The 13,505-nt window shown below is 36.7% G+C and overlaps 1 protein-coding gene across 1 annotated transcript in view; it reads right to left on the bottom strand.

Moving 5' to 3' along the window:
• The window catches only part of LOC121737584 (methenyltetrahydrofolate synthase domain-containing protein), a 39,245-nt gene extending 26,303 nt beyond the window's left edge, over positions 1–12,942 (bottom strand). The window contains exons 1-3 of the mRNA XM_042129243.1: positions 12,755–12,942; positions 1,464–1,585; positions 818–915 (exon numbers count right to left, since the gene is read on the bottom strand). Of these exons, the coding sequence (XP_041985177.1) occupies positions 818–915; positions 1,464–1,585; positions 12,755–12,794 (260 nt within the window). The 5' untranslated portion in view covers positions 12,795–12,942. The remainder of the gene's footprint in view (positions 1–817; positions 916–1,463; positions 1,586–12,754) is intronic.
• Positions 12,943–13,505: the final 563 nt, after the last annotated feature.

The raw sequence follows: 13,505 nt of genomic DNA, 5'->3' as shown, positions 1-13,505 counted from the left end.
TAGACAGACAAACAGACACACTTTCGCATTTGTAATACCTAAGTAGGTATAAGTATAGATTCCTCAAAATGATCCCTTTATATTTGCAAGACTAATTAACATTCACTTAACTTTAATCATCGCTTAAGCAAAGGCCCCGAAAATGTGACTAGTCTGTGAAAGTATCGTAGGTCGGTCTTAGATCATGCACGCCGTAGATGGCAAGTGACGTCATAATGTCGCAACAGATGCAACTGTGGCCAAACACACAGAGGTTAATGGATTTCTCCTATAAATTATTTCATAAGTTCCAAAATATATCCCAGTATACTGGCCGGTGCTTGTGAGGTCAAGTATCCGACCGCCGACGCTATATTGTTCTGGTGAGACAAGTTTAGTAGGGTCATATTTGAAAATTACAATAATAACAGCCCAACAAAGTCATAAATTACGTCAATACACTGGCTAGAATATTTCGGATGCGGAATTTACGCCGCGTAACTTCGGCCTAGTGTGTTTAGACACTTAATGAGCAGTGGCCAGTATACTGGGTTTTATTTCGGAACCCAGGCTATATCTCCATATAGCCTGGGTTCGATAGTCATAGCCTGGGTGACATTTTACAAAATATAGCATTATAATGCTAGAAGAACAGCATTATAATGCTAGACGCCAGCTGTTGATCTATGATATTATTTTATCGGGTATAAAAACCGCTTTTGTATTTTAGCTTTTAACGCATTTAAAATAAAAAATAAAAACAGTCACATGACTATGTTTCGTTTATCCAAGCAATCATAAAGTTCTGGTACAACTTCTAGAATAATCTAGGACTCACCTGACGGCTTCCTGCGGTTTATCAGGGTTGACCTTAACGCTGGTGGCGTTCTTGAACACGTCCAACTCGGCCAGCTTCGCCGCCGCCTCGTTCGCACCCTAGAAGTGAATAAACCGTAACCGTAACCGAATTGACACTAACAAAGTAACTGAAGTCTGAACGAACGGCAGCTTCAGCAGGCTTCTTAAAGTGCCGTTCGTCTGTAAGCGCTCTAAGTGCCAGACGTGCAAGAAGCTGAGAGGATTTTATAAACGCACTTGAAAATAATCTTTGAAATTTTTACACGAAATCGTGATACTGGATTCCCGCGTTTCTTCAAGGACGCGCGATCATTTTTCTAAGTTTTAAGCATTTATGCGTTTCATATTAATTTTTAAAGTTATTTTCAAGTGCGTCAATAAAATCCTGTTCTGTTTATGCTGATGCTGACCCTAACGGGTAATATATAAATTTCAAAATATCTGTTGACCGTAATCGTAATATTATGATGTATTTTTGGATGCGAATACGGTAGAATAATCACAATTATTGTTTTATATCGGTCCGTAACCGTATCCGAAATCATAATATTAATATGATGTATTTCGGATGCGGAATTCGCCGCCATTTTGTTCATCCGTATCCGCATCCGAAACATTCCACCTACCTTGAAATTCGGTATCCGGTTGTAGACGGGTCTGGGGAACATCGCGAGGTACGAACTCTCGAGATGCCGCCATACTTTCACGCGGTAGAAGTGCTTGGTTATCTCCTGTGCCACCTCCGGCGCTGGGGAGAGAATAAGGAGTTAAACAAAACGTTTTGAATATAACCCGAGCAGGTACAAAAAATGTAATATTTTCTGTAATATTTACATACTAGATGCAAATAATTCTATTTAATCAGTTTAAATAGAAGTCTTTGACTAGATGACGCTGATGACTAGATAGAGATAAGAGAATAGAATAACGGTGAAGCCAAACGAGCGTAATTTGTGAGATGTGACTTGTGAGTCGCAGAATTTCGGCTGGCAGAAATTCTGCTGCATTCAGTTTCCTACAAAAGTCCTGTTTGATTCACACGAGCGTAATTTTGCGAGTCATGATTTGTATGAAAAGATATTTACGCGGCAGAAATTGAGCGTAAAGAGGTGACAGACAGACACACTTTCAAATGTATAATATTAAGTATTCACGCCTAAACCGCTAAACCAATTTTGCTGAAATATAGTATGGGGATACTTCGAGTACATAGAAAGGACATAGGATGCCATTTATCCCGTCCCCGTATAAATGTACGGTTTCCAAAAGAGAAACGAAATTCGTTTCTCGCAACGGAGTTGCGGGCGTCATCTAGTACATATATTATAATACTGTTGTTGGCCCTTGACACAGTGTTGCCAGATCAAGGGATTTCCCCCTAGATTTACGGGGTTTTCGACCAAGTTAGGGGCAAAACGGGGGGAAAAATATTTAGGGGATTTTTAAGGGGAAATTCAAAACACACGTCAAATACAGTTCTTTTGCCAAATATCACGTTCCTAATATTTTTTAACCATCTTTAAATTACTTGAGCGCCACAACAACTAATCGAGGTCGAGATTCGAGATGTTGAAAAGATGAATACAGTTCGACAAGGCTTTAAATGAATATGTCAATGATGTCAATGGGCGCCCCTGGTAAAGGAGAAATGTCAAAAATAACGTTTTTGTATGATAGAAGCGTTAGTTCCTTTTCTCACCACATTCATATATAAAGCCTTGTCGAGCTGTAATAAAGTTTAGTAATAAGTATATTTTTATTTAATATTAAAAGAAAAAGTAATCAAGGGGATTTCTAGGGGGAAATCAAATTAGTTCAGGGGTACGGCGCCGAGACCATCTTGGCAACACTGCCTTGACATAATTCGAATTTAGAATACAATAACAAAATATCGGAAAATTCCACAGAAATATCTGTGATCCAAAAATATAGAATCTCGCAAAATGTGTTTGATGGGTGTTTTAGATTTGGCTTTTTTTTTTTGGCAAGTGCCAAGTTGCCAACAGATGGTTGAAAAAATAGGCGTTTAGGTAGGGCATTCACACTAAAACACGAAAACACTAATTTAATGTAAAGGTGGCTTTCCGATCCTTGCCGCAAGCGACCGCGACCGACCGAAAAGTTAAAACAAAATACCACTTTATTAACTAGGCTGTAGATTTCATTTCGCTCTACGCAACTACAAAGCAGGGGCGACTTGGGAGCCTCTAGGCACTTAGCGACCAAAACCGATTAACCCTCGGTTGGTCGCGCTTTTAAAATAACGCCGTTGGTCACCTGGGGTCTTTGAAAGCCCGACAATTAAATGACATAAAAATGGCATAAATTTATATTTTTTACCTTTTTATTATTATTTAATTCAATAATAATCAGATTCAATCAAAAACTTAATAATATTTTGAAGATTATTAGCCTAAACACACAATTTAAAAATACAAGCCAAAAAATTTCAGCTGGAGACCGTGAGATTGGAAAATTGAAAAATAAACAAAATTATTTTAAAATTGTAGTAAAACATGAAGATAACTGAAATAACAGTTAAATTTCCTATAACTTAGCCTGCAATTTAAAAAGCGAAGTCTAAATAACATATAAACTATTGAATGTTTAATATTGACAAATTTTCAACATCAAAACCTACTATATTTTATATATTTTCCTGTTCTAACACATAAAACGTATGGTAAATATACCAATAATTACTTTCTCATCATCACCAAAAAATAATGCTCATCATTTTGGTCTAGGTAGCAAAATATGCATTTTTGGAAAAGTGCGTCTAACGCTTCTTCTAAGTGACATAAAACAATGAGAACCAACACACGATGATTTTTATTGATTTATTATTAAAATACAATGAAAATCACGAAAGAAATCCATTTCGGTGTGAAAACTGTATGGCAATATCAAATCAAATATAGTGACGCGGTTGGTCACCTGGGGTCTTTAAAGACCCCAGCGTGAATAAACGCATCTGTAACTCACAACACATGCACGTGAGCTCAGACGAGTGGCGATTATATTGAAATATAATCCCTTTTAGGAAGCTACCTAAAGAGCGGAGTTGCTACGATTAATTTAAATATAGTTTTATCACGTTTTCGCAAACTCCGGGCTTTCAAAGACCCCACGCGACCAACCGAGGGTTAATATAATAGTAGGGGAGGAGAAGATGCTAATTTTGTAGTCCCTCGAGCGTCATGGAGACCTAGTAGGTTTTTTACATTAGGTAAACCGTAAAACTGATAAAAAATATTTTTATTTTAGCGGTGGGTTCAGAAACTGCAGCCATTTTAAAGTTTTGAAAAAGAAAATGTATCCAAAAATTGCTTATTTAGATTAACTAGAGATCGCCCAATGGTCGAAATTCGACCTTAGTTTCAACGACATTAGGACTAAGTACTACCTATATTTTGTAAAAAAATATTGACTTTATAATTTTTTTTTTCAACTCTTGTCTCTGGAACTTAGCTGATCTCAGACTGGCCGTGTAAGCATTGTCTAATAGTATCTTAGATTCAATAAAAAAAACTATAATCCATTTTAAATTTGTCAACTTGTTGTCAACAGACTTCAACCATAAATAAAAGAGTATAATTCGTATGTTTCAACGATAAATAAAAGAGTATAATTCGTATGTACAGGCTTGTCACTTAAAAATCTGTAATTTCTCATGTGTGTGTGTTGTAGTGTGTGTAATGTTTTATTTGTTAAAAAAAATGTATGATAAAAGCATAATTACAAAATAATATTAGTTAGATGCACTTCTTCACCATATAAACTACACACACTGGCAAAATTAGCGGAACATAGGTATAAAGGGCCAAAACTTGAACTCAAGTGGGTCGGGCTGTCTGAAAGCCTTTTTTATAACTTCTAAGCTCATTCAAGAAATAAAATATTGAACAAAACTGGCAAGTTGACAGGTTTTTATAGCAATTATGCCCTAATAAGTGTTTTTCGATTATTGACGTTGTAAGTGTTCCTGATAAGAATGGCGTTTTAGCGGGGTGCAAGGTATGCTCAGCTCATTTGATTGTTTGGTTTTTGGAAGAACACATTGCTTAGATACAAAATTAGTGATTTCCCAGCATCTGCGACAGCTAGAGCTGTAACCACGATAGAGAAAGGTCACACCTACCGTTCGGTCAGTCAGGCCTTAGGTGTGTCGGCTTCCGTGGTTCATCGTAACTTTCAACGCTTCAGAGAGACTGGATCTTACGTTCGGAGACGAGAACAAGGCAGATATCGGGTGACAATGGTTCAGGATGACCATTTTGTAAGGAAACAAAACTTAAGAAATCGACCTCAAACTGCTATGCAGACACGAAACCTGTCGGAACAGGTCCAAGATGAACGTGTTAGTGATTGTACAGTAAGAAGAAGATTCAAAGAAGTTAAATTAAACTCAAAAGTGCCAGCAAGGGCACCAAAACTTGAGACAGGACACCGAAGAGCCAGGCTAAGATTTGCGCGTGAACATCAAAATTAGACAAGTGAGTGAAATCTTGTGCTGTACAGTGATGGGAGCAAATTCTGTGTACATTGTATTGACAGGCGATAAAGAATGTGGATAAATCATAAGGAAAGCTACAGGCCATCAAACTTACCGGAAACAGTGGCCTATGATGCAGGCTTCGTAATGGTTTGGAGTTGCATATGATTTGGAGCCCGCATGGAGCTGATGATTATAGATGATGGTACTTTGACAGTACAGGGCTATAGAACCGACATTCTGGAACTGCATGGTGTGCCTTTTACACAGTTTTAGGTAGTAATTTCAATTTTATGTGCGTCCATAGAGTAAGAAAATCGGTCATTATTACCTAAACGATGCTGGCGTAGCCCAGGTGGAGAGGCCAGCGTGGTCTACGGATGTGGATCCGATTGAAGACGTGTGGCACATCAATGGGTGAACGGTACGAGTTAAAACTCCAGCTCCAAAATGTGTCCAGGAGCTAGAGTTGGCGCTACTGGAGGAGTAGGAGAATACCCCACAGGAAATGATTGACAATCAAAATGCAAGCATGGAATGGCGTATCCAGGCCCTCTTGAGATCCATAAAAGGCATTACACGCTTTTAACATGACATTTCTTTAATAAAAATGGAGAATTTAACTTAAAAACTTACTACTGAAATTTCAAAGATTTTCTTAAATTTTGATTTTTACCGATTTTTTTCTATTTTTCACGTTTTTATGCCCTAAATTTATATAAAATTTATTTTTTAATAATCAATTAGTAATTAAATAAATAAATTTATAAAAAACAGTGAACAATTTTCAAAAAAATTGAAAATTTTGTTATGTTCCTCTAATTTTGCCGGTGTGTTTATATCTGTGCAAATTTTCATGCACCTACGGTTCCCCATTTTTCGTAAAAAGGGTTACAAAGTTTTCCGTTCGCGGATTAATATTATGATTATAAATTTTTAGACAACAAGGACTAAATCAGTTAGTTTAGTGCAAAATAAAATATCTGCGAAGCTTAGTTAGAAAAATATGAAGCTTTATTTTTTATATTTTAAAATGTCCCTTACAGGCTTACCCATGAAGCTAATATAGAGAGGAGCTGGCCTAAGCAACTGTGCACTGTGATTTTCAACTAGGTCCTGACGTCATCATTGTGGGCGGAGCTTAAGTCAGTACACTTTTAGCGTTTGTCAGGTGCACACGTAACGAGACTCCCAATAAATTGGTGTGTTTTTTGCGTTTTTAACAAGGATGAAGTATCGTGTTTTACAATGTCGAAAACACTCAGACAGACGTTCTGATAATATAAATACTATCACATTTCATTTGCAAATAATTTTAAATGTACTTTAAATATAAAAGTTCTACAACATTTTAGCTTTCAGCGTTAATTATACTACTTGACACTAGATGGCCAGACCTTTGAAAGATAATACAGACGTAAATGCTTATAATTTTCCATAAGTTTATTGCAATAATCATACTTGAATACTAAAAACCGTTATACACTTTGTCTTAAACACATTTAATAGCTAAAACCGTACTTATATAGCTTTTATTATCATATTACTTATAAAGCGCCATCTGTCGTCATATTGAATAACTATTTTGAACGTAACAAATATCCAGGGCCGTATTTAGGATTAAATTACTAACCGACTTACAAAAAACGAGGAGGTTGTATTTTTAATTTTATTAAGTATCGCAATGACAGTTTGTTTGCTAATGTTGACTGTTGACGCGCGCGGCTGATATTTGGCCAGCCGTAGGGTTGACAAACAAAAACGTTTTTATTTGCGGACATTTCTTTTGAGTTTCTGTTTTATTTTTTTTGTGATAATAATAGGTAATATGCCATATTATTATAGTAATAGATTAATAAAATAATAGCTGAATCACATTCATTGATAAAATATTACCACAAATCTTTTTCATGAAAATTTTGGATTCGCTCAAAAATAAAAAAATAAAGTACTTAACTGAAAGAGTTGAAGCTGCCACGGGGTTAACCAAAAACATGGTAATACCTTAAGGTTGGGTTGCACCAGAGGCGTGGTTAAAGTTAAAGTTATGGTTATAGTTAAGGCAAATTTAACTTTAACCTTAACTTTGACCGGAGAAATTGACAGCTGATCCAACAAGGTTATAAATGAACGTGGGCGGGGGCGCTGCTGGTAAAGGAGAACTGTCAAAAATGGCGTTTTTTGTATGATGACTGCGTTAGTTCCTTTTTTCGCCACGCGCATTTAAAACCTTGTCGAGCTCTATGGTTATGGTTAAATGTGGCGTGTTGATGGCGTCCATTTTTAACTTTAACCAAAGATTTTACATTTTGCATTGTAGTTAAAGTTACAGTTAAAGTTAGTTGGTGCAACCCAGTCTTAATGTAGAGAATTGGTCGATTACTTACCTATAAATTAATGTTATCAGAAAATTTTGCTAACGCTACTTTTTTAGCAAACAAAACTATCATTGCGATCCCATTCTGATCGCGCGTGGATTATCATCTTTCATGTACTTACTAAATAACTAAATTTAATAAAATACTAAATTTATTCATAGCCCAAAAGCCGCCTCCCCCCTACCCTGTTACCTCTTAAAAGGCCGGCAATGCACCTGTAGCTCTTCTGATGTTGCGAGTGTCCATGGGCGACGGAAGTTGCTTTCCATCAGGTGACCCGTTTACTCGTTTGTCCCCTTATTTTACATAAAAAAATCGGTCAAAATACTAACCCTTATTTTATTAATTGAACTTAATAAAATTAATAATATACATTTTTAAAGTTCTGAGTACGTCCCATAATATTCAAGAATACTCAAGAATTTTAACATCTAGTGTAAGATAGCTGAACTACGTAGTAACATCAACATCGACCGAAGCTAGTAGTTTTGCTTTTAGCCGATAGATGAAATATTGAGAAGTGGGCGGAGCTTGACACCCCCTCACCCCGCAAATTGTCACGCGTCGTTTCTTAAGGAAATTCGATTACGACACCTCCTCTCTATATTAGCTTCATGGGCTTACCTAACCTTTGAATCGTCATTGCTTTAAATGGAAGCTTTTTTGGGTATACAGACTTAACATCCCATATCTTAATCTGACAGATCCGATGACATTTCAATATAAAAATAGTAAATAAAAATAAAAATCTGATTTCTATACCATGATAACTAGAAACTTGTTGAAAGCCTATACAAGCTTAATCTGACACGCTCGAGCTTATCCCGAAATCCCCTCTTCCCCTCCCCAACCATAATGGTATAACGAATCGCAAACATAATACATATACCTAATATAATATTTTATAATTCATGTACTTCATGGTCGTCAATTTTACATTAACGTATACGACCTTCTGAAAGTACATAATATGTGATGCGTAACGTTTTGCTAATGTACAACTTATTATTATACATGTAAGAGCTATAATCGATTGTTTGCATTGGAATTTCATAAGCGCAGGTTTTTTAATGCATATTTTTCATTAAAAAAGACTAGGACTACTAGTCAAGTTGTAACTGTATTTTGTATTTATTGGTATGTGTTATCGCTGGTTTTCATTTTTTTAATCCAGTGATCCAATCCAGTGCTGGAATGCTACTGGAATAATGTAAACTATCACTGAATGTAATGGAATGCATGCCAAGCGTTTAAAAAATGATGTTAGGACAATGTAGGCCGATCACCTGATTGTCTGATAAGAAAGATGATCCATACGTTGGATGGGCATGTAAAAGATCAGTGCTTGATCTCTTTTTGGTCCTCTGTCCCACTGGGTTATGAGAGTATACAGAAAGAAAGGAGAGTGCTCCTGTGTAATGCGCACACTAAATAACTTTCAATGAAACAGGCAACCGTCACTGAAACTATTAACTAGAAATTGCAGATTGTCTAGTTTTAATTTCATTTTGTTTTATTATGACAATAACATTTTAAAGATTTGTTGTTTAACACTGACCTTCACACAAGCGCAAGGTAATATGATAACAATTTGGCAGTGCACGATAATATTGCAATTATTATACTTAATTTATTTAACCGAAAAATTGTGGTCTCATAGAAAACCCTCAAAAAACTGTAAGGGATTTTAAATACTAGCCACTTAGATAATAGTACATGCAGTTTTTACGTGGTAGAGCCATGCTTCGGCACGAATGGGCCGGCTCGACCGGAGAAATAGCACGGGCTCACAGAAAACCGGCGTGAAACAGCACTTGCGCTGTGTTTCGCCGAGTGAGTGAGTTTACCGGAGGCCCAATTCGCTACCCTACCCTTCCCTTCCCTATTCCCTTCCTTACCTCCCCTACCCTGTAAATTTTACAATTTAAAGTGGCCTTTTTAAGTGGAATAGGATTACTCCTATTCCCACTTAAAAAGGCCGGCAACGCACCTGCAGCTCTTCTGATGTTGCGTGTGTCCATAGGCGACGGAAGTTGCTTTTCCTCAGGTGACCCGTTTGCTCGTTTGCCCCCTTATTTCATAAAAAAAATACTATCCATACTAATATTATAAATGAGAAGGTGTGTCTGTCTGTCTGTTATCTCTTCACGTCCAAACAGCTGAACCGATTTTGCTGAAATTTGGTATCCAGGAGATACTTCCGTGAGTTCCGAGTCCCAGGAAAGGATATATAGGATACTATTTGTCTGTGAAAAATTACACACATCTGTAGTGTTCCAAAATCACTTCTCCTGTTGGTCAAAGTCAGGTAAAGTGACAAAGGTGAACTAGTACTGTATAACTATACGAGTAATGGCACATTAGCATACATCCTCAATTCTTCTCAATTAGGCTACGTAACCACATGGCATGCTACATTATTGCATTCAGTTGATAGAGATGGGAAAAAACTGCAGTAAATGATATATGGGAGATTATAGGACTCCTTCTTTAATATTGAGTTTTTTTTTTCGCTGAATATAGTGCCAGCCGCCAGGCACCAGCCAAAGTAAAGTTTTTGGCTGCATCTTTTCAAATAACTATGTAAAGTAATGATGTCAATGTAAATAAGTGTTATTGTTATACACTGACACCCTTACTAATAAACGTTGTATAAGCTTTGAATAGTTATACAGTGTTTTGTTCCTGTCACACAAGTGACATTTTTAATTGGATTGAAGAAGACAAAACACTGTAAACTATTCAAAGCTTATACAGCGTTTATTAGTAAGGGGATTATAATCTATGAATAATAAATGTATTATTTGCAGATTATAATTGAATATGTTGCTAAATTCTCACGGACATTGAAAACTATAATAAATTTTCAGTTTCCGTGCAAAGGACATAATTTGATTTATGTTTAATATTTTCCGTAGCTATGTAAAAGATTGTTTATTTAAATACCAGATATGTATTTAGACGTGGGAGAGCCATGCTTCGGCACAAATGGGCCGGCTCGACCAGAGAAATATCACATTCTCACAGAAAACCGGTGTGAAACGCTGTGTTTCGCCAAGCGAGTGAGTTTAGTGGAGGCCCAATCCCCTACCCTATTTCCTTCCCTACCCTCCCCTATTCCCTTACCTTCCCATCCCTACCCTCCCCTATTCTCTTATCTTCCCATCCCTACCCTCCCCTATTACCCTATCCCCTTCCCTTTCCATCCTTACCCTCCCCTATTACCCTAGCCCCTCTTAAAAGGCCGGTAACGCACCTACAGCTCTTCTGATGCTGCGAGTGTCCATGGGCGACGGAAGTTGTTTTCCATCAGGTGACCCGTTTGCTTGTTATTTCATAAAAAAAATGTTTTTCACAAATTTTATTGCTAGAATACTATACTATGCCAAGTACTGATCTTATGGCCGGTTAAAGACTATTACATACAGGATTCTAGTAGTTGTGTAAGTACCTACGTAATTTTATTTTATGAATCTTAGAAATCAACTGTAGCCTACTAAATTTACCAGTATTATGACTAAATTTTAACCTTTAAATACTAAAATTATTTTGATGACATAATTTGTATGTAGAGCCTTAAACTTCAATGAAACCTGCAGGTTTATTCCGTTAACCTAATAGTAAGTACAGTTTCTGTAAGGTTCAACTGTCTCAGAAAAATTAAGCTACAAAACGGTATTCTTATAAAATTTCAAGACAACATACATTCAAATGCTAACAGCAAAAATCAACCATTTTTTTAACCCTTTGAAAAGGTAGATTGTGTGACCCCAGCGACAACAATTCAACGAGAAATTATTTTTACTAGATTTGCTCATGACAGTCAAGTGGAGAAAGAATAATGTATCACATTAATCCGTCGATCGTGGATTCTTGGAAATCTATTGTTATTCTATTGTTGTCACGATCACTGGTGATCTTATGGGGCTTGATAGGTTAAGGTGGTATTCAAATTAAAAATTTAGAAAAAAATCAACAAAAACACAATTTGTACACAACAAAATGTTTACATCCTACCCTCATATTCTTGGTATCTCGGTTTAATAAGAATTTTTGATTGAATCCTGTTTATTTAAAATTGCAACTTTGTTTCTAGACCTTTTGACTTTGTATCTAGTTGTCAATAATTAATACCTCGATCATGGGAATTGCAGACACGATATTTTCAATTTTTATGCGACAGCCGGGTGACGCTTGGGGATTGATGGGTTTATCTTTGATGTTTTTAAGCCCACTAAACAATGGGCGAAGGGATTGAGCCAGCACATGGGGCCAATGTGTGGACTGTAGAGTATGGAATTGCTCTACACATTGGCTCAATGTGCTGGCTTAATCAGGTGGCCCAAAGTGTATAGCGAGCTTTAAGATACAACCAAACGGAATTTGGACATGGGAGTGAGAAGTGACATTAACACTTTCTAGTTTTACTTTACTGAGGCTGCACCAAAACAGAATCGAAGCAGTATTAATTCATCAAGCCCCATACGGTCACCGGTGACCGAGACACAATAGAAACTCTATTATGTCTCGTTTTCCACGATCGATGGGTTAATATTGAAGAATCAGGGTTTAAACACAGATGTACATAGTGTCCACTTTTCTACAGTATCTAGTTTTTGTACAAAAACTGCACGACTGCACAAGTGAAGAATCGAAAGCGGCGAATATAATTTAATTGCTTAATAAATCACTAACATTTTTTCAATAAGCAGTAGAGGAATGTGAGTCATTCTTCACACTCCAGTTAAAATGCTAACAGTAACAATTACAAACGAGGAAACCACCCAAATAGTAAATTGAAACACGAAATCTAGTGAAACTTAGTTTCTATCGCCTCAACAACGAAGGAAACTTCATAATTCCTTCACAAACATTTTAGTCACATTTGACATTTTGTGGGTACAAATAAAAAATTATAAACCCAATTCACGATGCGAATCTCATCGGAAACGTTGAGAAAACTGTATTTCGTGGGTTTTCACAATGCAATACTGTTGAGAACAGTAAATTATAATATTTATTACGGTATTTTTTATGTACTTACCAGTATCTGCGGGCGCCGCAGTTTCCTCTCCGTTCTGCATTTTGGAATTAGCGCAAACAAAAGATCGTTCTTGAATAGTTCTCGATTAGTAAACGAAATTGAATCATTAAAATTAGAAGTAAATTATTTCAATAACCGCACGACAGAACCGTCACACACAAAAATAGAACATGAATAAAAAAAAATGCAAATTGCAATCAGTGTTGCCAGACGGCCAACTCGGTTTCTCCCCAAGTGTTCCCCGAAATCCCCCCAAAATTCGGGATTTCAAGAAAAATCCCCCCACAAATTATAAAAGAAATTTTTTGTTCATTATGAATGGGAATTTCACAAATGGATACGATGAATGTACACTATTTCGGCAATAGCGTCATTTTTATGGCTCCTTGATCATTTTTATGGTTCCGTAAGTCGTAACCTAAGGGTAAAAACGGGACCATAGTACTTAGATTTCGCCGTCTGTTCCCAGATTTTTTCCTCCAACAATCCCCCCAAAAAATTGTTCCCCCCAATTTTCCCCCCATCACCTAAAAAAACACCAATTTTGGGGGGATCCCCCCCAATCTGGCATCACTGATTGCAATTTGCAACGCAACCAACTTCACTGCGCACTGAAATGATACCAGTGGTAAAAAAAACTTTGAAACTTTAAAAAATTTGATTGTAAAATGTACGAAAAGCGATGACCGCGTATTGCAATAATAATTCTAAAGTGTTGCCTTGGGTTGGGACTTGAGACCGCACTACAACG

This window comes from Aricia agestis, chromosome 21, assembly GCF_905147365.1.
Source record: "Aricia agestis chromosome 21, ilAriAges1.1, whole genome shotgun sequence".
Lineage (NCBI taxonomy): Eukaryota > Metazoa > Arthropoda > Insecta > Lepidoptera > Lycaenidae > Aricia > Aricia agestis.
This window is presented reverse-complemented; position numbering and strand designations above follow the sequence as displayed.